The following is a 26977-nucleotide window of genomic DNA, read 5'->3' as shown; positions in this document are numbered from 1 at the left end:
AGCAATTCATTCATATTAAGCGCCCCAGATATTTAGATGTGTCTTGATATACACAAAAGACATTTAGGAAAAAAAAAAAAAAGAGACAAAGATCTCACTCACCATAAAGCAAACGTAAGCACAGATAAATTAGGGAAACTGACAAATCAGTTAGGTAATATGTTTTAAAAGAATTAAGTAGCATTCCTTTTCAAAAGAACTATGAAATTTATGACAGGACTTGCCACAACCAGATACAGTAGCCTTTAGAATGGTTTTTTATTGTAGTTCTGAGATGCAATAGATTGTACATAGCACCTACCTTGAATGTTTACAAAGTTTACGAGGTCTATTATGCAATTTCCGATCCCAATTCTCTGGATCACTGGAGTTACTGTCATAAGGATGAGGCCGTCCTGCCATTCCACTGTAAGCTTCCTCACACTACTGCTCTCAAAAGCACACATGCAGCACTCACAACCTACATTAAGAGAGCAGTGTTTACCTTTAAATAATGCCATACAGGAAAAAAGACAGATGCATAGTTTAGTGTTGTTAGTTTTCATTGTTTAAATTAAAAATTACAGAACATAGGGTATTCTGAAGCACGACTTCTACATCATACAACCATAATCTTTTACACATTTGGTTAATACCTGCACTAAAAAGATTTTGTTATAAGTACCAGTTCTATAAGTGTTGGCAGATAACTTCAGCTTTTGCCACAATTAATTGCACTGTGTCCAAATAGAAAAGTCACTGGTTATAAAACACAAGGCAAACATCACTTTCTTTCAAACGTATGAACATAATTCAAAGAAACATGCCAATGTAAAAAGATTAGTTTTACAATTTGAGTGGCTGTCCAAAACGTAAACAGAATTAAGATTAACATTTTTATCTGAGTCCTTACTCCAAAATGGAACAAACAACACTACTTAGAAACACTCAATCCAATCAGTAGACTGAATTTTGCAGTAGAGACCAAAATTTCATAGAAAAATACAAATCATCATAACCCTACCCTTGGTTTGACTGAGGTACAATATTATGTTGAACACCCACTAAAAACTCACTCCCAGGTAAAATAACTTTGTGACTGTAATTCAAAATAATCCAAAACAACTAGTGTTAAAGTCAAGCCTAGAAACAACCCTTTTGTCAAGACAGTTTTATAGATCAAAATGACCTGGTTACAAAAGCAATGAAGCAGCCACAAGTGACCAGCTGATGGTTCTATAGCACCTACAGTGGTTGGACTCAATGACCTTTGAGGTCTTTTCCAACATACATGACTGTATGATCTGGAAAAAACCAGTAACAGATAGACAAGCCTACCACATTTCTCTTAAATCTTAGGCTAAATATTTTAGAAACATCATATTCTCACACCCCCATAATTAGTATATTTCCATTACATTCTATGCAACTTATCCTTTTTGGAAGCAAGTCCCAAAGGAACTGAGACTTCTCCTTTAAAACACTGTAGCTTCTCAAATAAAGACCTTGTTGTCATGGAAAAGAGAAAAGCTCCCAGCTATATTTAGACCTGAAATTTTTATTACAGGGGAATAGTAGAGAACTAGCTCCTTAGAAATGTTAGTTGCATACCAGTTTTTCTTTCACGTTCCATTTTAACAAAGAAAATAGTATGAAATCTATTTCCCAGAATTAAATATTTTTTGCAGCTAAAATGAGTAAACAGATTATTTACAGTCTGTCCTGCAAATCCCTTATGTTCCTGTATAACCAAAATATAGATATTTGCTTAACCTTTTATCTTCAGCACCATTCACATGTGAACTGCTGAGCAGCTGCTTAGTCACATTGTTAAAGCTGCAGCCTTTTATAATCTCCACCAAATGGTTGTTTTTTTTCCTGCTATAGTTTCTATAATTCCATACTATTCAGTTAGAAGACTAATAAGGTCAAATACAAAGTCGTAGAAAGAAAAAAAAAAAACATTTTATTAAAGGTTTAATGCATCAAAAATTATAGCAAATGCTCAACTTCCTCATGCAAAAAGTCCCAACGAGCATTTCAGTGTGTATTATACCTGGAAATTCAGGTTACCAGAGCACAGTCACTGCATGATGATAGTACATACTCAGAAGGTTATAGGATCTACGCTCTTATATCAAGTGTGTTTAGATACTTAAAACAAAAAAACAAACAAACAAAAAAACAAACCTAAAACCTAGTTCAGAATGAAAAAAGTCTTGTTAAGGAGACAAGTGAAAGGAAGCCTGGTTTACAAATGCAGAACCGAGTTCCTTCAGCAGCTGTCATTCAAGACACAGGCACTGTACGACACACTATTTTAATGCGCAAGCAATACAAAAATAAGGACAACTTTTATCCTGGATCAAAACAAATTGCATTCATTAGACCGAGTCACTCAAGCAAGATACACAGCAAGTTTTACTACTCGTGGCAACAGCAGTTTAGATGGAGAAGCACAGAGCACTCTCCACCTGGGACGACACAATTAGTCCTTGGCAATTACTCCCACCTGGCAGGTCACCATCTCCCAGCTGTTGACTAAGGCAGGTACCTGGGGAGACTCCCTTCTTGCTGAAGCATGGCAGTGATAGGCTTGTGCAGCACCATACACACAACCTCACTTTCCAAGCTTCTGTTTGTTTCCACAAATTCCCTCTTCCCATCTGGAGCCTTATAAATACCTCATTCTCTCACATGGACCCAAACCACTGCCTGATCAGGCCCAGTTTGTCAGCTAGCAGCTAGGTCTTACTTATTTCATTAAGATAAGGACATCAGACATGGAAAAACAGCGGTTATTACAAAAACTGCAGCTGAAAAGGTGCTTTAAGGTCACTAAGTTTCGTCAAGCTTTCTGCCTTCTTCACCTTGTTCATTTAATTAAAGTGACAGGCTTGACATGAGGGTATAGTTCCACATGCACTCAAAACTTTTAAGTAGGATCACTTCCTCAATCTGCTTTGCTGTGCCGTGCCAGGTTTAAGCTATTACAAACAATACGTGACAAAAGGTCAGAAAGGAGTAAACAGGACTGCCCCCTATTCCCTTTTCCCAGCTCAAAGCATGTGAAAAGCCACAGGAGAGTTTCAGCAATGCAGACTGCAGGAGTACCAGACCCACATGCAGCTGACACTTGGAGCACAATTCTGAGACCAAGATCAACAACCTGAAGTGTCCAAAGTCACATCTTGTGAAACTTCTAATATAAATTCCCAAGCATACCATGCTAAGGACTTACAAACAACGTCTCCCCTGCATTCTCCACTCAAGGGGACCTTAACAAACAACACTCCTCTAAGAAACAACTTGTTATAGCAAAGCCAATTCTTCTCGAATGTTGTTGAGTGCTTTCAAGCTGATTATAAACAAATGTATTTTTTAGTTTTATTCCAAGTTTTAACAAACCCCTAGAACCGTAAGTAACAGAAACACATCATAAGATTATTCTTATTGAAGATAGTTACTTTTTCAATTAGCAAATGCTGCATTGTGTAGTGTCTAACTAGTCCAGCTGATTAATTTTAAACACTTTTACAAATCCACTTTTTTCTGCAAAAGAAATAAATGCTTCAACCATGGTTAAAATGATGACAGTTTTTTGGGGGATTTTTTTGTTTGTTTGGCATAGATTGACATTGTGGGCAATACAGGTAATTTACACAAAAGCAAATCTCCTTGCAGAACACTCTGGCATTGGGTGTAAAACAAAATATAAGTGCAGGAGGACGTGGTCCCAAACACCACCCAGTGCCTCCCATGAAATCAAAAAAAATACCTGAAAAATGTTGGTAAAGGTACTAGAAACACATTAAAGAAAAAAATTGGATCTGAAGATCTTGTGTAAAACACACAATACTGGCATATTGGCTAACCTGATTGCTATTTAATTAGCTAATAAGCAATTTTCTAGGTGCAAATAGGGATTTCTGACCCCTCTGCAAACAGCTAATGTACTGAAAATTAGCACAAGGAGAAACTCTGTAGAACAGTACTGCTACAAATCAGGAAGCAGACAGATTTTCAAACCTTTCAACATAGCTAGAGCACTATAGATTTGCTAACATCAACTTGAAATTGAAATTGTTACTAATTTGATTTTTTTAGGCTATGGAGACACAGTAAAATTGCAGACAGACACGCAACAGGTTCAGGAAACTAGCAATGCACATAGTAGAGCCAATAGATGCACTCCAAAAACCAGTAATTAACATGTTTACACCACTACTTCAGGAGCTCATAAAAGAACGTATCATATACTAACTTGTGATAGCAGTAGAACAGATTGTGTCCAATAATATTTCAAGCATATTCATTTCTGTGCTATGACAAAAGGTAATACACAAGAGCACACAGCAGTTTGAGCAACATTTAGGAAACATCCAATGGTGGACAGAAGAACACATATTTTTGTGAGATGCAGGGCTTGCATTCTTCAAGGTACCGCAGGTGGAAAAAAAATCTTGAGTAATCCTTCAGGAAAGGAGTAAAGTTAACCTCAAACAACTTTCTATACATTTCTAGCCAGACACATATTTATTGGGCATAAATGTAAGGCTGCAAAGCTCTGAAGCCTGGCTAACTAAGATTAAAATAGCCCAACTTTTGAGGCAGAAGCCCAGGAAGTCATTCCAGAATCAGGTGGAACAAGGAACTGATTGCTCCAGCTGTCAGTACAGAATACAACATGAAGAAAGAATACTACTACTCAGCAGTCTTACGGCTACTCAGATTTAAGCATTGGTCAGAAAGGCTTCCTAAAGTAGGGCAGGTTTCAGCAGCTCATCTGCTCTAACCAGCTTCATCAGTGAAATGCCCTGTAAAGCTGAACCAGGTTAATCAGAGGGGTCACCAGCTTCGACAAAACCTGGCATTATTTGTGACAGGCAATCTTAAAACTCCCAGTTACTTAGACTGTACAGACTGTTTACTGCTCACTGCCTCTAGGCAAAGCACGAAAGCATAAACAACAAAAAACTTACAAATAAGATTTACTAGGAATGCAAGAACAGCATGATATTACATCCTAATTAAGGAATACAGTTCAAAGTACACATGATAATAATGCAAACACCACGTATCATGGAAACCCATACCTGCCAAGTGAGTTTCTTGCAAGCTAGCACAGACAGCAGCCACAACTTAGCCACACACAGCAGCTTTATGAGTCCTCACCATTGAAATGTTATCAAACTTACAATGATAAAAGCATAGCTAAGAAACATCCTTTGCAATGCAGTACTAACACTGAAGCTAGTAGGTCAAGATTGAAGCTTCTTTTAATGAGTAAGAAAAAAAAAATCAATAGAAACAGTCACATGAAGCTGATATTCCCCCATTTTTATAGCACCATGAGTAACAGATACCCAGTGACTATATTGCAGGCTTTAGCTGTTTTATGGTCATATTATAAAGTTATCTGACATTGAAAACCTAAAAAGCAGAAGGCAGGTGATTTTTTCCCCCTTCTATATTAGGGTCCAATGAGTAAAATCAGACTAGGTTTACCTCTAAAATAAATAAATAATAATTTAAAAACAGTCAATGGATTGAGCAACTTCTAGACAAAATCAGAATCCTCACTGCAGTAGCAGCACAAAGTTGGGTTCTATCACTGCCATCACACATGGCTCAGCAACATAAAACAAAGAAAAGACATAGGACTTTGTAGCACGCCTCACCAACAAGGAGATGAATACCATAAAACAGGGGATCAGGTAGATTTCTTTGTCTACAAAGTAACAAGCAAGGTCTACAGCACTGATCACACCAGCAGTAACAAATAAATCTCAGCAGCAAAGAAATCCCAAATATTTTTCCACAGTTTGCATGAATTCTAAACTAGCACTTGGTTGTATATGTATTCTTAAAAGCTACATGCATTGATAAGGAACAGTACCATGCCCATATTTAAGCAGCACTGTTGAGGAAAGCAGTGCTGAAAAATATTAGCTCATTATGAGATTTTAATTCTTCTGTATACATAGAGGAGGAGATAACCCCAGTCTCAAGCATATAATTTAAGAAAGAATACAAATTGGAACAAAGAGACAGGAAAAAACAACAGTGATGACATTTGTGATTAATAAATCAGCCACACATCAACCATTTTACCATTTTCAAGTGCCACTGTGAATAAAAAAGGAAAACTGGGCTCCAAGAATGAATACAGTGAGTTACATGAGATAAATGTAACTGGATAAAACTGGATAAATGTGCTGAAAAATATGTCTGAAGAACTGTGTGAAACAGCATCATGAGTAGATTTCAATGATGACCACAGACAGGACACCATTCACTCTAATGAATTTTTGGAGACAGAAATGGGACAAACATAGATGTAATATTTAAAGTCCCTGGAAAGAGAAGTTGTCTACCTTAACAGAGGAAAAAAAAATATCTGTGATGTTTTGCATGAAAGAGACCTAGTCAGAGACGATAACAGATTGACAAAACTAATGCAGTGGAAGAGCATTCCTTAACTACAGAGAAATGGTCAAAAATCAGCTAGTTCCTTTTGACTGTGTTCAAGGTATATGAGTTCAAATTAACCCCTGCAAGATGATGCAGAGGGATATTTTTAAATCAGATAAAACAAAACAAGTGCAAAGTGTTCGGTCAAGAACTGTCAACTGCGTGAAGCTGATAATTTGAGCTGCATTTCTGGACCATCTAGTTTAATAGCAAATAGAAAAGAGAAAAAGAGGGTCTTCCAGAAAAAGAATTATTGAAGGTGAAGCAGCACTTAAGTACTCCTTAAATAAGTTACCAAAAATGATTCACGAAGACAGAAGCAGACAAAAAATAAGTCAAACAAAAGATAAATCAAAAAAATAAGTCAAACAAAACAAACAGTCCAAAGGCTACTTTGGAAAAGCCAGGTTTTGAGCAGGTAGTTGAACTTTTAGAAGCCAGCCAACAGCGAGGGACAGAAAGATACAACAGACATCCTCTACTTCGGGCAGAGGAGCCAGGCAACTGACAGGAACAAACCTGGGGAAGATCTGAGACGGAGCTGGGCCCCAGTTCTGAACAGAAAGAGTTCTGGAGCGACAGGCGGGGTGAGATGGGGGATACAAAGGACAGGATGCAGAAGCAGAAAAAAAGACGTAACGCTGGGCAGCTAGCACATAGTTACACTGTGACAGCTTCACCACGAAGGGATTAAATATTTTTCTGCAAATAAGATGTGGTTATGTGGGGGAAAAAAAAATATATATATATAGAAGATAATTAGTTCTGGCAATCCTGGGGCAGGCACAGCTCTGCTCGGGGAGCAGGGCAGGGCAGCGTGCGGGGCGGCTCTGCCTCCGTGCCGCCCTCGCGCCGCCCGTGCCGAGACCCACCCGGCGCTACCGCGACGCCCCTCTGAAGGCGCCGTGCGGTTCCCCGGGAGCAGGGCCGCAAACACGCCCGGCCCCGGCCCCCCCGCCCGCCGCCACTCACCCACACGGCGCCGCGGCCGAGCCCCCACCGCTGCGCCCAGGCCCGGCGACCACCACCTCTCGCGAGAGCCGCATCGTCGCGCAAGGGGAGGAGACGGTGGCGCTGAGATCTCGCGAGACTTTGAGGGCGCGCGGCGACGCAGTTGCTACGGGAGGGCCTTCCTCAGAGGCGGCGTTGAGGAGCGAGCGCCGCCCGCTGCTTGTGGTGAGCCGCTGCCGGGTAAACCCGAGAGACGCGTTTCGGCTTAGTGCGGTCCTCTGGGTTCCTCGGGCTGCGCCATCTGCAGTCCTGTTAGGAATATACTCGGTGACTGTGTCTCATTCCGTGATTCCTCTGCGGGGCTGCCATGTTCCGTGTTACGGCATCTTCAGTGTGCGCAGGTGCCCCAGCTGCTGGGGTGACACTGAGCCCTGAGCGCTCCCCACGCAGGGAGAAAATCAGGTACCACGCTCCAGCCGTGCCCATGTCTGAAAGCAACAGCCGTCTGTTTTCTAGGATATCCTTTATTATCACCACTGTTAAGCACACACATCTTTACTATCAGGTGAAGAGCTGAAGAACTTAAGGTAATAAGAGTGCTCAAGCAAATGAGAACTAGTGGAGGGTCTGGAAGGAGGAAGAGCAAAGCCATGCTGCAAGTTTTGAATGTCTGTCTGTTCCCCTTTGAGCATGGTGGGAAGCCAGTTTGGTTGCACAGTGGTTATTTTGGGGCAGCCCCATTGTGCATGGGGGCATCTCAGAGCCTCATAAAATGCTGTTCTAAGCCTCTGTTGGGCCAGACCTCCCAGGGAAATCATGCAGGTAAGAGGGAATTTCAATCTATATCCTGTCTATTCACCTTGAGCAGGGTTCTTAGTTAAGAAATCAATGCAAGAAATGCTGGAAACAGTAATATTATGGATTGCACATCTATTTAAGTGCTTAAATTGCACTAGCTGGCTTTTGGGCAGTGGTATTGAAAGCTTAAGCCATTTTTAGCTGATTGTTATGAAAATGGAGAGAAGAAGATAAGAGTTTAAGAGGGAAGGTAAAAGAGGACGAGAGATGTCTGAATGTGAAGAAATACATGTGACAAAAATTCCTTTGGACTCAGTTATGTACATCTTAGCTATTGTGCAGTGAGTCATTACCAGAGTGACACCAGCCAAAGTAATATTTGTGATTCAGGTGGGAGTGTTGCAGAAATGTGCCTGATAATCTGAGTTTGGGTATTGTCAGACTTAAAGATGTATTGCTGTTGTTTATTTTTCAACATTACCAAGCCAGTGAAAGAAGTTGACAAATTGGCTATCAAATTCCAAAGACTGGAACTTGATAGCCAATGCCCTTTGACCCAGGATTTCTGTCATTACTATACCAAAATGCCCCATAAAAGACAGAAGCTTTGCTGCAGATGTGAATCCGTTAAATGAATTCTGTTTTCCATTCTTTACAGTAGCCACACAGAGGCGAACCATGCAGTTCTAGAAATCCATGGGTAAAAACAATGACAGCCAATGCAGGCTGCACAAAAGCATTTGAATGTGCTAGCTAGGTGAGGAGTCAGATATTACACACTATTTAACAGTAAGCTGAGCAATACAAAACAGCAGTATTTTCAGCAGCGTTAGTTAGAAGAAGCTAAGAAAAACAAATCACCAGCAGCAGGGTTTGCCTACAGATCTTAACCATTTGTCTAGATTTTAATTGGAGTTCTCATGATTTTAGCTTTGTTAATATTTCATGCCTTTTTTTTTTTTTTTATGTGCCACTGTTTTTATTTCCCCTGAGAATGGATATTGATGTTAATGCTTGATGTTTCAGTGATGAATCATGATGAATCACAATTATATTTCTTTTTACTGATAATTTTATCTAAAAGAGGTGTGTACAGTAGATGTCCATCTGCACAGATGTTTGAGGTGTTTGAGGGCACAGGTCTTAGCAAAAGGCCTTTGTCAAACCAGAAAACAAGGTTTTCTGCCTTGGATGCATAGAAACTGCATTCTTCAAGGAAGGGATGAGGCCTTATAGAGACACTGTAGGACCCCATCTTTGGGAGGCTGATCCTATGGATGAGAAAGGATGTGGACTTACTACTTTTCTAACCTTACCTCACTGTAACAGGAGACACAGGAAGTCTCCATTGGTGGTCACATGCATGTCTGATTCTGTTGTGAAATGCGAGCAAACTTAAGTGCTTAGATGCAAATAGAAACGCTGGTGTAAATCTAAGGCAGGGAAAAGAGCTTGCATACACTGGAGAATCATGACTGAAGTGTCTCCTCCAGCAATGTTGTCTGGAGATTCGATTTTGGTTCATACTAGCTAACAGCTAGTATTTGGCCATGTGCAAGCTCAATCCTTTGCCTCTGGTTTACTGTTCCTGTAGGAAGATAGGTGGTCAATACCATTTGTTTCTCTGTACTGTTAATTCTTCCATAGATCTTTATCATGCCTCTTTTTATTTCTATTCTGGCTGCTGTTGTTACTATTTATAATCATATGTAGCTGCTTTAGTGGTCCTATTTCTTCCTAGTCCCCTTAATCTGTGAAACAGATAACCAAAGTTGCACACATTAGGCCAGGTGAAGATGAACTTGTGCATTGTAGGTAAACACCTTTATTTTTAACCATCAGGATGATTTTGTATGCAGGAAAGATTAAAGGAAAGATTTTTTTTTTTTTTTTTTTTTTGCATTTATATTGCTGTGATAAAATAAAATGGTTTGATAATCATGCCCAAAATGCTAAATAGTGACAGCTCAGTCAGTTATGCTTTCAAGTAATGTCCAAGAGCTTTTGGTCCACTTTATTTTGTAATACATATGTGCGACATAGGTACAAAAATGCAATTTTATTTAAATTAGCACAGATGTCAGATAAAAGAATAAATAGAAAGTGCATTTTAAGGCAATTCTACAAAGAGACAAGTGGTATGGAGTCATTCCCTGTGTGTTGGGCACACTGATGTGCACTGCTATGTCATCTGCTTGCTTGCTTGCAGCACCAGGGCCTTTAGATTAGTAAAGATACAGCCTAGATTATGAACTACAGTTCACTAGTTATGAGTGCCTTTCTAGCCTCCAGCAGATTGCATTTATATTTGTAATTATTTGTGAGTTTTTCACTAGGCTCCCCAAGGTGTGCTAGGCATCAAACAAACAAGAAGTGATATGGGAATACACAGATGTTTTGGCAGCAGTTTAGAGCAGCAATTCATCTAGGTTTGAATTCTGGCAATGGCAAGTTTGGAGGAAACTGCCATTACTCCTGCCGAGAAAACAGTCTTGTTAGTCAGAAGTGGTTGAGCTCCTAAGCACATATTTGTATATACCATTCAAAATAATTTTGTATTTGCTGCCTTTTTAAAAAATATTTATTTTTTCCCATCTGTATTTATGTCCAATTATTTTTGAATCCTGCTCAGAGTTTTCATGTATTATATCTAATGGTTCTTGTACCAGATGTTGATTTCTACATGCTAATTTTCATTTCAGGGATTCAACAAACTGCGATCCCAATTTTATAAAAGTGTACATGTGAAATAAGTAATTTAACTTATGAGAGCCAGTAGTCTCACAAACAAACATTATTTACCCATGAGGCCTAAACACAATATGCAGAAATTCGTAGATAGATAGTTTATAGACTGAAGGATGGACAAATGTAAGTATTACAACATCTTTGTTTCAATTGTGATTGTCTGGTGTAGAATCCTTCCCAGTTATATAGTTAGGGACATGAATAAATATGTGCTACCATCTCTGCTCCCACGGTTTCTGCAATTAATTATGGATTGTCATCCTTTGAAAAAGGGGAAGTTAATCAAACCTTCCCTTTGTTTCTGTGTTTTGCAAAATTCCATTCTTCTATTTCATATAGAACTTGTTTTAATTTTATTTCATTCTACTTTAAACTTAAGCTTTACTTTCCTGCTTCTATTTTTCATATTTGCAGTCTTTAATCTGAAATTATTATCATGCAGCTTTTGCTATGCAATTCAGTTTCATCTGGTTTTAGGCCTTCTTCTGAAAATAAATGTGGATTTAAGTTTACATATTTTCATTAGTACAAAGTTAAAGTTTAGCCCTTGGCCAGATGCATTTATGCACTGTTGATTAACAGGGCAAGTAGACCTAATGATTACAGACAAATGCTCTCTGTATAAGAGTGGTAGAACTGGTCTTAAATGATTTTTAGCTTTCTTATGGTGTTGTTTGTTTGTTTTTAATTTCCCTGGAAATTTGTAAGGTATATTAGCTATTTAAAAGATACCCAGAAATTAGCAGCAATGGTCATGAATGGCCTGTAAATACATTTTTTTTATTTGGCTGTGAAATGCCTAACTCAGTGGGGCTACAGTCTTGAAAGGAGCCTTTAATCATTATTGTAGTTTGAATAAATAATAATAAAATGCCCTACTTGATCAGTGATCTACAGACACATGCTTACTTGGACAGATATAATGCTCTTGGTCTTTTCATTATGGCTTTCTTTTAAAGAGTACATCCATATAAGCTTTGTCCAGATCAATGTTTTTTTTTCTGCCCTGGTGCCCGCAAATTCTCAGGGAGCAGCCTCCGACTTCTTATCTCCCCCAGGATGATATCATCCTTGTTTCGAGGCCCCTGGGTCCTAGCATCCTCAAGGGCACTGTGCACATCCTGCAGTTTCATCTGAAGCCAGTCCTGTCTTTCCACAGTGTGTCGATGCTCTCCAAGGTTATGCATTAATTGCATCTCACTCACTGATCTTTTCCTGAAAGAAAGGAAAGCAAAGGAACAGATGCAGAGTCTTTTTGAATTCGTGATTTTCTCTCAAAACCCAGGCTTGGAAACTTTTGTAATGTTCAGCAATACAGAGCTGTACAACCTTCCTTTCTAATTTGTCAGAGATAGAATAACATCTGGAGAAGAGGAGGAAGGTGGATGGTAATTTGTTAATGACAATAGGTATATTAGTCAGAAGGCATCAAAAATGGGAAGTAGTCCGGTTCCATGATAATAGTGTTTGTATATTTACCATTTATTTTATCTGTTGTAGTTGAGCTTAGGGCTTAACATGGCAAGAGTTAACTGATTAATAAAATTATGGTATTTGTTCAGAGTACTCTTCTATGAACACTAGAGTTAAGGAAGCATGGTTTCCTGTGGATTTGTATCTCAATGCTGATTGATGTTAGTGCCCACAGGTGAGGTCCAGCTAGACTCTTGCACAATAAGAAAGATGTTTTTCTATTTAGGATCCTCCAAACATGTAATCAGAATCACAGAATCATTAAGGTTGGGCAAGACCTCCAAGGTCATCTGGTCCAACCGTCCCCAGTGATCTTCCTAAGAGAACACTTACATGACTTTTCTTCCTCCACTATTTTCAAAAAATGTTTAAGAACTCTGTGTATGAGATCTCTAAAGATGTATCTAGAAGACAGTGTGGCTGGCTGGGCCAAGGGGTTCAAAAACAGGGATAGAAAGCCTGACATACACATAAACTTATATACAGACAAACCATCTTCTCAAGAACAGCTAACATTATCCTGCAAAATTTCAAAGTGTATAATAATGTACTTACATCATTGGTCTTCCATCAGAGTTTGTAAAAAAGCATATGGCAGATAAAATCATTGCAGTCTTGGCCAGTCTTATTATAGAAGTCATTTTGTCTGCAAAGATAGTAATTAATACATGTATAAATCTGTATTTCAGGTAATTACTGTTCTAAAAAAGAAAGGTTGAAGAAAGACATCAGAGAAGTGACTTTAAAAGCATTCTTCTCATGAAATGGGTTAGAGTAAGGAATGCAACAGAAGAATTTAGTTCTATACTAAGTTTTGTGAGCAACTTACTTTGTAGGCAAGTCTAAAAAATTCTGTGAGCCTTAGCTGCTCTGCATCATCCTCATCTAGGTACCCATGTTTTCAATAACTGGCTGAAAAGCATTGTGTCCTTTTAGTACCGTTATTTATCATTTATACTTGATATGCTCCAAGTCTATTGAAATACTTATATACAGCTATGCCAGTGAAAAAGTTTTGTTCTTTTAGCTATTTCTTTTGTGTCATCTAGTTGCATTATCTTTAGAATGAAGAAGCTGACGCTCTTCTTGACAATTTTGCATAGTGTCATATCTCTACTGAGTTATTTCATTCTCCATTTAGTAGAGAATCTCACAATAATCTCACAATAGAGAAATGAGAATTAAGCCCTACATTTTTTCATTATAAATCCTGCCTTGCCAGTATGATTTCCACTCTGCTTTGTATATCATCATCAGTATTTCCACTTGGTTTGTACTTGAAGAATATTTGTTATTGATGATGCTACAGCAAGCAGGTATGACACAGACAAAATTTCAGTTTCCAGTTTGGATTTTCAGTATTGACAGCCAGAAAAGCCTTTTTTTTTTTTTTTTTTTCCTTCTTTTTTTTCTAGAGCTTAAGAAATTTGATAGACGGTAACATAAATATTAAAAATATAAAACTCCAGAATGCCATTCTTGCAATATTTTCTGCAGTTTCACACTAGGTCAGAAAAGCATTTACTACATGGCATCTTCCTTGATAGAATGAATGTGGTCCTAGCAGTTCATCTAAGTCAATATTAAAAATTTCTAGTTTACTGTGTCGGACTTCTGCATTTCAAACATACGGTTCAGATAACAAAACAGCTCGATCTTACATACATTCACTTTATCCGTAAGATACTATTTTTAACTTTGAAAAGAAGCTGAAGTAAAAGCTGAATAAAGAATCAATGATAAAATCTTATAGATAAGCCTTCTAGAGAACTTGGAAATAAAATATATACTTACCAGATACTATCTTAAACAGATTTCTCGTTTGGGTATGTCGGCAGATGACTGTCTCTTGATGTCAAGTGTATTTAAAGACTACTGAATTGGTTAGTGGGCCCTTAAATGTAACTCTAAAATAGAGCTTCTAAGTAACTTAGAAGCCCTTTTATTGTCTCAGTTGATGTCACTCTCAACACACACCCTCCTGACTCTCTTGTACCCACCCTCAGATGCTTTTGTTAATTTGGCATTTACAGGGAAAAGAAAGGTCTCAGCGAAAAAGTATCCTTGGTAGCTGTGAAGAAGTTTGACTTTTAAATTCAAGTCCCCTTTTACTCATAGATCTATGCCCAAGACAGTGTGATCTCTGAAGCTGGTTGGAAGGATTTGCAGAGAAAGCTTTGTGATGTTAAATGCAGGCAGTGGGTTAGTGATCTACAAATGCAAGATAAAAAATACTGAAAAGCTAATAAGTGTAATAGTTGTGAGAAATAAGAATACTTATACCTATAAGAATAGGTAACTGACACTTTAGGTCAGATTCCAGGTTTCTTTGTAAAAGAATATACCGAAGAGGAGCAGAAGCCCTGAGATGATAGAAGGTCATGTTTTTAATGAGAAACTGATGGTACTGAAAAGTCATTAAAATATAGTGTTAGAACCCCATTGCACCTACACTTACGGATATACCTGAATCACTCAAATGTGTTAGATAAAGTGGAGGCATTTGAAGAGGCTGTGATATAAATTAGTACTTTAAAAAATTTGGCAAAGAAATAAAGAACTCTGCCTACATTCTAAGAAGTAAAATGTGTAAATAATACTATCCCATATGTATGAATAAAAACTATTTTTGGCTGCATGATAGTTTTCGTGCAGTAGATGCTTCTTCTGATTTCTAGCCCATTTAATCAGGAAAAAAATATATGTTTACATCTGCACACTTTAACACACCATTCGGAAGCTATCATTGCTTTTACAGTGAATACTATTTAGATTATGCTATCTATATACCTGTAGTATTTCACAAAAAGGCAGAACAGATATTTTATACTATTGAATTGTGAAGATGGTATTGTCATGGGGAAAGGAAGGAAACACAGAAGCTCCAAAAAAAATCCAAAAAGTGTTCATGGTTCCCTCAGTAAATAGTAATCTGAGAAGTAAAGAAATAATCCACTTAAACATGTTCAAGAGATCAGGATAGAGCTGGCTTCCAGTATTAATTGGTTGTCAATATCCTTCTACCTACACAAATAAGAAAGCATATAGAGGTTTATGGGGATGATATATTTTCTTAGGAGATTTATATCCACTTCAGCAATTAACAATGCTAACCTGAAGGCTTTAGCGACTCAACATATAGCAAGGGCATGGCATTAAAAAAAAACCTGCTTTCGTATAAACTGGTAGCAACAGATAGTGAAAATGGGCAATGAGCCATTAAGAACAATTGCAAAATGAGTATTAACAAACCTGAGCTGCAGATGTTGCTCTTTCTATTGAAGTTGCATACTTTACAATGCACATGTAAATCTGGAAGAGACCCCAGGCTGGAGCCTTGAAAAAAATGAGACAGAGAAAGCACCAGAGTATATTGCAGTTGAAAATACTTCATTGACTTCAGACAGCTTAGAGTCTGTTAGTGCAGATGCCCTTAAGACGTGATTTTAGCTGGCTGATTTGAAGCATACGTAGTCTTTATAGCAACTCTGAAAAAGGATTGCTTATTCAATGTCATTTTTATTCAAAGGTACTAAATTTGTTGTACCCAAAATCTCAAGCAAAGATTGCTAAACTTGATCATTTGAAAGGAAGTTGCATGTGAAAAAAATATAGAAGACAAATTAGAACTGCAACATTTTCCCTGAATGAGAGAAGATACAAAAATAATAATAAAAAGAATTAAAAATTGAAATATAGATATACATTTGTTAACTAATAGAGCCTGTGATAGTTACTATATAAATTTTTCATTACAGTTAAATATTGCTTAATCTGTATATACTGAAAAAAAATATGTTTTGGACTATCCCTGATACCAAGAAATCAGGTTATTTGAAAATACTTATGTCATCTGTGTTCACTAAACATGGCATATCAAATGTGTGAATGACAGTTAGTGGACCAAATGAATGTAATTCTTTTACAAAATACTGTAATTGTGAACATTTTCCTTTGAACACAGTGTATTCACTGAGTAACTCTCAGCTGAAAACGATGTTGAGCTCTTTTAATGTTTCAGAAAGATGAAGATTCATGTTCTGATTTTTTTTTCTCTTTCTTAATCATCCCTGTAAAACAAACAAACAAACAAAAAACAATAAAAAAACAACAGGTCTCTTTTGGGCACTACTTAACGGAAGAGGAGAAATCGGGGCTAACACCTGCTGCAGTGCTGTTCCATGGGAGGCTTAAAACCAGAATTTGTAGTCACTGTGGTATAAAGAGGTATATAAACTCTTAAGGAACAAATGCAAAAATAAAATCTCTGCTGTGAAAAAGCATTTCATCATCCTTTGAATTTATAAGTGTGCATATAGATAATGGGTGGAAAAAAAAAATCACAATTTTTTTAGGAAATTACCTTATGTTAGTGAGAATACATTTCTACAGCACACAAATGAGACAAGAGACAATTTTTGCTTCTCTTGGAACATGACGAGAAAACCCACAATGGATTCTGAGTTTCCATGTTCTGAAAATGGCAGGCTATCAGGCTATGAATGAGCCAATGTATAAAACCGGGTAGAACTGAATAGAGCAGTCCAGAAACTATGAACTGTTAGATATCTCAGGTATCTACCAGAGAAAGGCAACCAATTTGTCAATTGGTTGCAAGGAATTGTATGTTGTTGCATTATCAGAGAGAGAGATGAAAACCTGAAGATGCTGAAATGACAGGGTGGGAGGGAAAAGATGACCACAGCCTATTCCTCTGACGAGTCTGTATCTTGATCAAAGAACTACCCTTCCTTAACCTTCCCTTATAGATTGTACAGATACTTTAATCAACTGCACATGAAAAAAACCACCGTGTTTCTTTGTTTGCAGGAGGCGTGACACCTTACTTTGAATTGGTACCATTGCATGTAATCAGACACTCAGGTTGAAGACAAGTGGAAAGCAATTAGACGGATTTTACAGCCAGCTAGGTAAACAATGGCTGTATTCCAAAAATACTGAATACTGAATAATCTACTTTGTAAAGTCTATTCATTTTTGTTAGGAAGAAGTATTATATTGTACCTTGAAACTAAACACATCCTGAGGTACATTAGTGGAATATAATACTTTCTAGGATTATATACTAAGTGACCAAGAAATATTTTCACAAATCAATTATATAATCTGGTGTATTAATATTCCTTAAGAATTCTGGATTCTAATCCCCTAGATTTAAGATTTAACTGTTAAAGTTATTTTTTTTCCATGTTATTTACAAAATCATTTTTTTGCCACTGTGGTTGTTCCAGTAGACAGTTCCAGATAAAATGTATTCTAACTGCAACTATGACTAAGAGAATATTAGTAGATCATTGAGCAAGGGAACAGATCATTGGTGGCCCACTGGATAACTGGTGAGACAACCTTTCTAAATGTGTCCAAGGAATGTTCTGCCTTGACACAATGAAGATCCAAAGTGACAGTCAGTAAACTCTTTAGAACTTCATTTGATTGACAAGATTTGTGGCTTTTCAAATACCACAGCAGCATGTTTGGTAATTTATTTAAGCAATGCTGGGTATCTTCAGGTGCCTTTTGAGTTCTTGCAGCTAGATGAAGCTTCTACCACATGCCAATTTCCAATTAGATGAAAAAACCTGCAGACAAGTGAAAATCAAAAGGTGGTCTACCATGTTCATAAAATGTGTTTTTTGCAGCTACTGAAATTTGGAAATAATCTTTATCCAGTTACATAGCATTTTTCATCTGAGAATCAGAATGTTAACAAATCTCCCTGATTTCTTTGTAAGGAAAGTAAAAAATTGATGCTCTTTGTTTCTGTTTTATGGAAACAAATACAGATTAAATGCAAAGATCACTGAGAAAAAGATTAGGAAGAAAACAGAAGCTGGTAGAGTCTAGTCCCATTCACCTGACTTCAACTACACATGGTTGCCTAGGGACTTAATCTAGACACTGTAATGGTAATTTTGATCCAGATTATTTTTAGAATTTTCACTGATTAAGTGAAACATGCAATGTCTAAATGGACACCCATTTGTGCTGTCAGTGTAACTTATCCAAGTTACATAATGGAGATACCCAGTTTATTACGAATTACTATTGACCTATCATGGACATGTCAGGCTTTGATGACATAATCATGAATGTATGAGTGTTTGCTCTTTGCATGCCACCCTATGTCATGGCTGCATAGAATTTCATATAGCATTACATGGCTGTTTTGAAGCCTAAATGGAGAGCTGTGCTTACCTCATCTCTTTCTCATGAGAAGAATCTGAAACTTGGAGAAACAGCCCAGAACATCCAGGAGGAATGCTAAAATGGCTGTTAAGCAAAGTCATGACGATGAGGTACATCTTATTTCCTACAGAGACATTTCAATGGTCGGTAATGAAAATACAGTTGTATAACTTGAATGTTAAGGAAGCTTTATTTAAATTTCAACTCATAGGTACTGACACATTGCTAAATAACTTTTAGGGAATTGTAGACTAAAGGTATAAATGTTTATAGAACTGTATATGAAACTATAGATATTACTTCACATATTAAAGTTCTGATAAATTGTTTTATAGTCAGTAATTACTTAGTGGAATATTAGCCCTGATGACAATGAAGCATGTTGTCAATGTCTTGCTGAATACATTGCTATAATGAAGCATAGTGTACTTCATGACCTTTTTCAGTAGATAAGAAGCTGGTACAGAATTCAAAAGTGTTGTTGGATCATCAGATTTCTGGGGTCAATACCAAATGGAATGGTATATGTTTATGCATATGCAGACACACAGTCCTATATAGGCCACGGTGTTTATTGGCCTATTACTAGCTGTAAGTACTTGATTCAGGCTTGAGTTCCCATTTAATGACATGAAATGTAGTATTGCTCTAATGGGGCCTTGTGTTCTTTTTTGTTATCCTTGAAATTGACATGGCATTCCTGACAAGCGACACAAGGCGACCAGTTTTGAGAGTATAAGTAATCCCTGAAAATGCGCAGAAAATGCATCTAGCATTGATGACAGGGATGAATCTAAAATCCCCCCCCCCTCCCTTTCCAGGCTTAAGAACCTCACTCAAGGCTTAAAGATTTAGGAACCCTCTCTTGAACATGTATCACACACACACACATTCTAAAACATTTTCAAATCCATTAAGACATCTACTAAAACAGTTCTGAGTAATTACATATTAGTATCCACTGGAATCTAGAGGTGGGAGCTAGGGAACAGCAGATACCTACAAGTAAGAGATTTGACCTAAAAAGACTGTTGTAACTGAATATGCTAGTTCTGCATAAAACAGCATTGACAACTCAGGATGACCCAGGATGGAGCAATGAAGGTCTGCATTTTTTATGCAGGTAGCCACATATTTTCCTATTCTTTCTACTGAAAAGGCATTTCAAGTTCATATTCCCATATTTTTTGCAGTCACTGCAGATGAGCAGATAGTATCCAAGCAAGCGATCTGGAGCGTGATGAAATCTCATGGGAATGATGTATTCAATTTACAAATGAAAAATAACATTTCAGACTTCTTCAGTCCAGTGAATGTTCTGAAAAAAAATCCTTCATAAACAGCTTAAAAACGTGGAGAATAGAGAACTGGCAAAAAAACATTGTTTTGTTTGGATTATGAAAGAAAATACTGTGTTAGGTGCTATGCAAACATGCAGGAAGATGGAGACCTTCTAATAACTGTTACTAAGGACAAAAATGTGTTGTATTGTATACAAAGTGTTTCAGTATTTGAGATGCTAATTATGGCAAATAAAATGTTTTAAGTTGTATGTTAAAGAACTTGTCCCAGATAATCAAATACTTTAAATTAAAACTTATAGATAGCAAACTTTATTGAAGATTAACTCAATTTGTTGTCAAATATTTTTACCTGAAGTATCTTCAAGTACTCTTTTAACTTATTTGTATATTTAGTCTGTATATATACTATGCTCTGAAGTAATAATATATTTTCTTTATTTTCCCTCCTTTATTTAGTCATTATTTTTCACTAAATTATTAACTTGATATTAATAATTGTCAATATCAAATTCTTGAATTAATCTTTTTCTTTTACAAAACTCAAAAGACATTTTAAATACTGTTTATTTGCATTTTATGTATATTTTAAATCCTTCCATATTGATCAGTAATTTTCTGAAAACTCATTTTTCTTCTTAAAATTTCCCGAAATGTCAGTACTAACATGAAATTCTTACAGTAACTATCATAATATAATTAGTCAGGAAGTCCAGCCCCTTATGTATTTTGACCACCAGTCACTTCTTTTTCTCCTTTTTACTTCATTCTTTTCTGTGGTTGGATTTGACAATGTTGTCTATGGTAAAATGCACTTTATGGTAAAATTCATGAGTCTCAGTGCTTAGCAGTTATTTGATTTTGTTTCTTTGTTTCTCTATGTTTCAGTCTCTATGTTCAGCTGGTGAGATAAAAAAGAAGAAAATGGTTTTGAATCTAAAAATCATCAGCCTGGCTTTTTCTATTATGATGTTCAGTAGAGAAGAATGTTATTACTCTAATGTAGTGGTAATTTCAATGAATTAGATGATACTAGTCAGTATGTCTCTTGGATCTTGCTTGCTGGCATATATATTTCTTCTCTATCACCAAACTACACAGTTTATCTTGATTTTCCTGATAAAACATTTAGTTCTCTGCTTAGCCTCTGCTGAAACATATTCCTAGGCTGCTTTTCTCCCTCCATCTGAAATTTACATTCCTTATCCTAGTTTTCTAGGCTTTTAGTAAAAGGCACAGATCCACACTTTGTTGCACAACATATTGTCATTTTAATTATGCATTTTGAACTAGGATACTAAGAAATCAAAATTTGCTTAGCTCGCATTATGCATAAGTGACAATATAGAAGGCTGAGTAGTGAAGGACCCAGTCCTATATTTCTGCTCTCATTTTCTACTACCTTTTGTTTTATATTGTAATCTTCCTATTTCTTAGCATAGTAAAGTGAAGGTGAAAATTAACCACTTCTATCTGTGGCTCTTCATCACCTGCCTGAGCAAGTCACTTCATTTTTCCATGCTTCAGAGTCCATATTAAAATGGCCATCCCTATACAGTCCTGTCCCTAATGTGATTTTTTCAGTGGTAACCCATATGTTAGGAACAGGCTTTCTTCCATTAGCCAGTTAACTTTCTTCCCTTTGACTCTTTTCCCCCTTCTTACTATGCACTGCAAAATTCTCTCTTGACTGTATTTCAGTGCTTAATAAAAGACAGCAATGAATATATATAGCAAAATATATATTAAAAAAGCAGAATCCGTAAGAAGCAGCCCAAACATACACGATACTAGTGCAAACCATTACTTCAATTCCTTATAAAAAGTAATTTTTCTAATTCTGTATGATCTCAAGACTGAACTTGTTGGTTATGGGCTTCATTTTCACATGAATTTTTATGCACATCCTAAACCATAATCCCTAGCAGCCTTGTGATATTTAAGACAGAAGAAGAATTTAAGCAATGACTCATTAGTTTTCTCAAGATTAATGCCCTGTCTCCCCTTGCATACACTGGGAAACTCCTTTTAAAGGAGTCTCTGGGTATCTCTAATACAAATGACCTGAAAAACAGTACAAAGGCACAGTCAGAAGCTGAAAGGAAATAGGACAAACTAATGTGCAAAGGTAGTAGTAGTATTCTGGACCCAAAAATCTGTTTGTATCTGGGAGATCCATAAACATTTGTGAGAATATAGATTTACTAAGGTGCACAGAAGAGATGGCTTGAGCTAACTGTTTTTGTTGCATGCTAGCATCTGTGCTGTAACTATAGGAACGGACTTTATAAATAGCCCAACCCAGTTACCTTTTTCAGAACTTCAGGGATAGCTAGTGCCCAAAATAGATGAATTACATAAGTCAGTTCTCTAAACATACTCATTCACTCTGCAAACTGGGCTCTTTGTGCACTGCTGTAAAATTAGTGCATCCCTCTAGCTTACATTTAATACTCACTGGAGCAGTTATTCAGTTGACACAGTTACACTAACTCAAAGGAGCAGTGCTAATCTTCAGCATCGGACAGTTTGGAGTTTGGCTGCAGAGGTTTGTTAAAGTGCATTTAAAAAGAAGAGCAGATCTGAAATGTCAGACAGTAATGCAAATTTTGAAGTTAAATCAGCAAGGGCTAAAAAGGCCTACTTCTGTACACACCAGACTGGATGCACATGGCTGAGTTATATGAGGAAGGGAAATACTCAGTCTGAATCATGCACACTTGCAAGATTGTCCTTGGACTTAAGATTACAATAGAAGCTAGAGAAATGTTTCTTCCTCTGGAAAACAATAGTATTTAAGAAGCACCTTACACTAAATAGATCTTATTCTGGAGTTCCAAAATCTATATTTAAAGGAGGAATTGTGTACAAATCTGGAGACCTAGTGTATTTTAAGTGGAAGTGTCACTCTTGGACCAAATACTGACTATCTACAATTCTAAGGGCCTTTTACAATTCATTTGTGTCCTGAAAGGATTTGCAAACCGAATACTACACATACCTCAATACATGCAATTTTGTGCCCAGTTGCTGGTTTCTCAAGCTGAGCAGTTTCTCAAGCTGAGCTCATTGCTACAGTGGCCTAACAGCCTAATAATTTAAAAGAACATTGGGTTGAAATGGGCAGATCTGAAGACACAGATGCTCAAATACGACCTCATCACATTAAGAATATACCTAGAGGAACAGTATCCTTCCAGCAGAGAGTGTTCTATGGTTATTTTATCACTAATGCCGGAACAGTGCTCTTGCTTATTGTAATCCTCATACTATCTTTGAGGGAAGAGTTAACTACATGTACATCTATTTTACAGAGGAGCTAAAAGAAATAAGAAAAAGTCTATAAAACTCCAAGCTGAAATCTACCTAGAATGATAGAAAATATCAGTGAAAGGCCCCTGCATCACTGTATGTAAGTGGAGATACTTTCTGTTAAGAGTGTTCCACACTGTATAACATTATGGTTGCAGAGACCAAAAGCTGAGCTCATTTGGTATGTGGAGTCCTGCATTCCAGACGGCAATGCAGACTACAGGGCTGTGAGTCTATTACTGCACTGTTATGCAATGTTTACGAGCTCCCTGCCACAAATGATCTACCTCCTGCAAGAGGCACATATTTCCTGCTTCAGTGGAGCTGCAGTCTCATCTTCCCTGTATTCGTCTTCACAGAGGTATTACACAAAATCTGCAGATGTTTTTTTTAAAGTTTCTTGGGTGTTATTAGATTTTCATTCTAGGTATGTACTACCTACACATCCTTATTTTATTTCCATCAACCATCACTGTTTTATCCATTTGTGTTATGTTTCTCTCCCGGGCTTTTGTTCCTAACTTATGATCAGTCATATGGCACACTGCCTGCCATGTTTATGAAGAAATATGAATGCATATTTCTCTTCTTAATTTATAGCTCTGTTCTCTGAAGCATGAAGTAAAAGCTTTTTTGGAAAAATATGAATATTGAATGGAATGATTGTCATTTTTTGAATTTTTGGGAAGACTCAGACTGACAGCTGTTATTGCTAGTGTCAATCCCACCTCTATGCAATAAAACACTCCTCTGTATTATCTCACTGCGCAAGTATCTTAAGTACTTTGTTACAGGCATTTACTTACACCCTGGTGCTGTGACAGTGAAACACGTGTCATTCAGCTTTCATGGCTGCAGTGTAAATAACGTTAGACTAACCAGGTGATGGTATCACATCAATAGTTTGGATTGCATAGGAAATAAGTTGCATTTCTATTTTTTTGAGTACAGATTACAAATGAATACAAAGGGCTTTTCAAATTTCCCAATGTTCTGAAGAGACTATTGTCAATGTAACAATTTTAAAGGAAGCTTTTGACTATCTACTGTTTCACAGAATCATTCTGATTCCTAGGAGCCTTGTAGTCTAACCACCTGCTCAAAGCAGGTTCAACAGTGAATTCAGGCCAGGTTGCTCAGGGTTTATCCAGTTGGTTCTTGAAAATCTGCAGAAGCAAAGATCCCAGAAGCTCTCTAGGCAGCCTGCTTCAGTGTTTAATTACCCTTAAGGGAAAACTTCTTTACCTTATACCCAGTCAGAATCTGACCTTTTTCATTTTGTGGCCATTTTGTCTCATTCTCTCACAATGCAGCCTGTTTTTCTTATCTTGGGCACCCCTCTTAGGTATGAAAAGGCTGTTATTAGGCCCTCATAAGCCTTTCCAGGTTGAACAAGCCCAGTTCCCTCAGCTTCTCCTTACAGAGTAACTATTCCAAGCCCCTGAACATCATGGTGGTCCTCCACTGGATTTTGGATTTGCTCAACTTGGTCATCTTTCTTGTACAATAAGCCCACAAAGTGGACACAGGATTCCAGATGCAGTCCAGTGTGTGCTGAGTAATAAGGTATAATCACTTCTCCCAGTCTGCTGCCTAAGGTGCTGTTGATATGTCCCAGTATGCAGTTAGCCTTCGTTGCTCCCACAGCCTACTTACTGCTGATTCATTAAGCTCACTGTTCACCCAAGCCCTGAGCTTTTTTCAGCAGTGTTGCTCTCTAGCCAGTCAGTCCTTAGCCTTTACTATTGCAAGGAATTGGTCCATCCCAGGTGCAGGACTTTGCATTTGTCCTTGCTGAATTTCATGAGGTTCCTGTAAACCCATTCTTCTAACTGAATGTTAGGTCCTTCTGAATGGCAAGCCTGCCTTTGAGCTTTTGACTGTACTCCCCAAGTTGGTGTCACTGGCATTTGCAGTATAAAGGCACATTTTGACAGGTCTTGCCTTATTTTTCTCAGAATTCTTTAAATATGTTAATAAAGTAATAAAGAAGTCAAAATGCATGTAGACCTTGAGTATGACTTGATTCAGTAATTCCTGTCTTCCTAAGAATACTGCATGTCAAGAGCTGTCATCCACTTGAGCATGAATTTTTGTCCCCTCATGAAAAAAAATATCCAGATGCTATAAAAATATTTATGTGAAAGGAAATAATACTTGTGCATTTAATTATTATTATTTTTAATCCATGTGTTTTTACTTCATTTGGGATCTTTATCATGCAATACTTTGCCTAGAAGTTCGCTTTGGCAAGTTTCATAGGAAATTATTACCTCTTAGGGGGTTTCAACAAGCACTGGCAAAACATTCAAATACAAAAGCTTTTGAAAATCTGATCTACTTGCTGCATCTCAACAATAAGTACTCCAGTATAATTAAAACTATGCCATTAGTCATGAATATCTGTAATCAAGGGCAGATCTGCTGAGATGGATGTATCACAAAGCTCATTCTTTGCCTAGCATGCATTTTCTTTGTTTCATGTTATCATTACATCTCTGCAGCTAGTTGATTTCTTGGGATATCTTTCTTAGAACCAGAAAAAAACAAACCAAAGGTACAAAATATTACTAGGGAGGAAGTGTTTGAACTTACCGTACTGTCTAAATCACATATACAAGTAGAAGACGTACTTTGTAATTCCTTTTCTGTTTACTCAGTATGTGCACATAGATTATATCCATGTTTTCTGACTCAAAAGAGCTCTGACAACATTTTCAAGAGTTTCGTGACAACGGCTTCCTTCAATGTAGATTAAATAGAACAAATTTTCTTAAGTGGCTCTTGCACCCGAACTGTAAGGATCTTCCTTTTCCCTTCCCTTCCCTTCCCTTCCCTTCCCTTCCCTTCCCTTCCCTTCCCTTCCCTTCCCTTCCCTTCCCTTCCCTTCCCTTCCCTTCCCTTCCCTTCCCTTCCCTTCCCTTCCCTTCCCTTCCCTTCCCTTCCCTTCCCTTCCCTTCCCTTCCCTTCCCTTCCCTTCCCTTCCCTTCTGATTCAAAGATCGAAGCCGAAATTCCTTTAAGTGGTATATTCTTTATTGCAGCGCTGGATGCACGGGGGATCTCTCCACCTATCGTGCATACCTAAAGCGGAAAGCAGTCTTGAATTTATACAATCAATCTATCAATATTCTACAAGCACCTGTACATATGCATTACCTATCCCCGCCTTCCCTCGCTTCTCATGCTAATTAGCCTTTTGGCACCTTGCGCCTGCGCAGAGCCTTCCAAGAATTGTGGGCAGGGGTCTTTGGGACGTGGGCAGGGGTCTTTGGGAGGAAGACCCCGAGTCTTCCTCACAGTGTACTTTTCACCTTTGGTCAGGAATCTGCTGAATTGGCAGGTTTCTTAATTGCAAGAGCTGGTTGTTGCTAATTCTTCCATTTGTTGTATCTTTATAATGAATTCCAATGTCCAGTTTTGAGATTTATAGTCCTTACGTTTGTTTCTCTGTCCGTCTGCCGCTTCCTTATCATGAGTTCCAGTGTCTTGTTTCGAGATATACAGTCCATGTCTGGGGATTGTCCTTGCCTCCCCAATGCCTCCCCAATACCTCCTTAATCACTTCCCTTCCCTTCCCTTCCCTTCCCTTCCCTTCCCTTCCCTTCCCTTCCCTTCCCTTCCCTTCCCTTCCCTTCCCTTCCCTTCCCTTCCCTTCCCTTCCCTTCCCTTCCCTTCCCTTCCCTTCCCTTCCCTTCCCTTCCCTTCCCTTCCCTTCCCTTCCCTTCCCTTCCC

The 26977-nt window shown here is 37.7% G+C and overlaps 2 protein-coding genes and 1 long non-coding RNA gene across 4 annotated transcripts in view; 1 reads left to right on the top strand and 2 right to left on the bottom strand.

The window, feature by feature from the left end:
* The window catches only part of BTBD10 (BTB domain containing 10), a 29462-nt gene extending 21914 nt beyond the window's left edge, over positions 1-7548 (bottom strand). Inside the window, exons 1-2 of one of the 2 annotated variants that reach the window (XM_084519840.1) lie at positions 7426-7548; positions 302-460 (exon numbers count right to left, since the gene is read on the bottom strand). In XM_084519840.1, the coding sequence (XP_084375966.1) occupies positions 302-402 (101 nt within the window). In that variant the 5' untranslated portion in view covers positions 403-460; positions 7426-7548. The remainder of the gene's footprint in view (positions 1-301; positions 461-7425) is intronic. The other variant, XM_084519841.1, reaches the window with a different exon arrangement.
* A 1769-nt stretch (positions 7549-9317) lies between these two features.
* Positions 9318-13796, bottom strand: PTH (parathyroid hormone). Its single transcript, XM_084519857.1, has 2 exons — positions 12979-13796; positions 9318-12165 (listed from the first exon to the last, which is right to left on the bottom strand). The coding sequence occupies exons 1-2, from the start codon at positions 13062-13064 to the stop codon at positions 11937-11939; spliced, it is 315 nt and encodes a 104-aa protein (XP_084375983.1). The 5' UTR covers positions 13065-13796; the 3' UTR covers positions 9318-11936.
* Positions 13797-13915: 119 nt separating this feature from the next.
* Positions 13916-20189, top strand: LOC311437061. Its single transcript, XR_014693260.1, has 2 exons — positions 13916-17354; positions 18662-20189. It is a non-coding gene; the product is annotated as an uncharacterized lncRNA (long non-coding RNA).
* The last annotated feature ends 6788 nt before the right edge of the window (positions 20190-26977 follow it).

This window comes from Aythya ferina, assembly GCF_964211825.1.
Source record: "Aythya ferina genome assembly, chromosome: 5".
NCBI lineage: Eukaryota > Metazoa > Chordata > Aves > Anseriformes > Anatidae > Aythya > Aythya ferina.
Note: the sequence above shows the minus strand (reverse complement) of the source record. Positions and strands in the feature narration are given on the sequence as shown.

Bases quoted from the DNA above. Each gene is read 5' to 3' on its own strand.
- PTH (XM_084519857.1), bottom strand. From the start codon at position 13,064: ATGACTTCTATAATAAGACTGGCCAAGACTGCAATGATTTTATCTGCC. The intron at 12,166-12,978 runs GTAAGTACATTA...CCTTTCTTTCAG, and splicing joins TCTGATGGAAGACCAATGAT to GAAAAGATCAGTGAGTGAGA.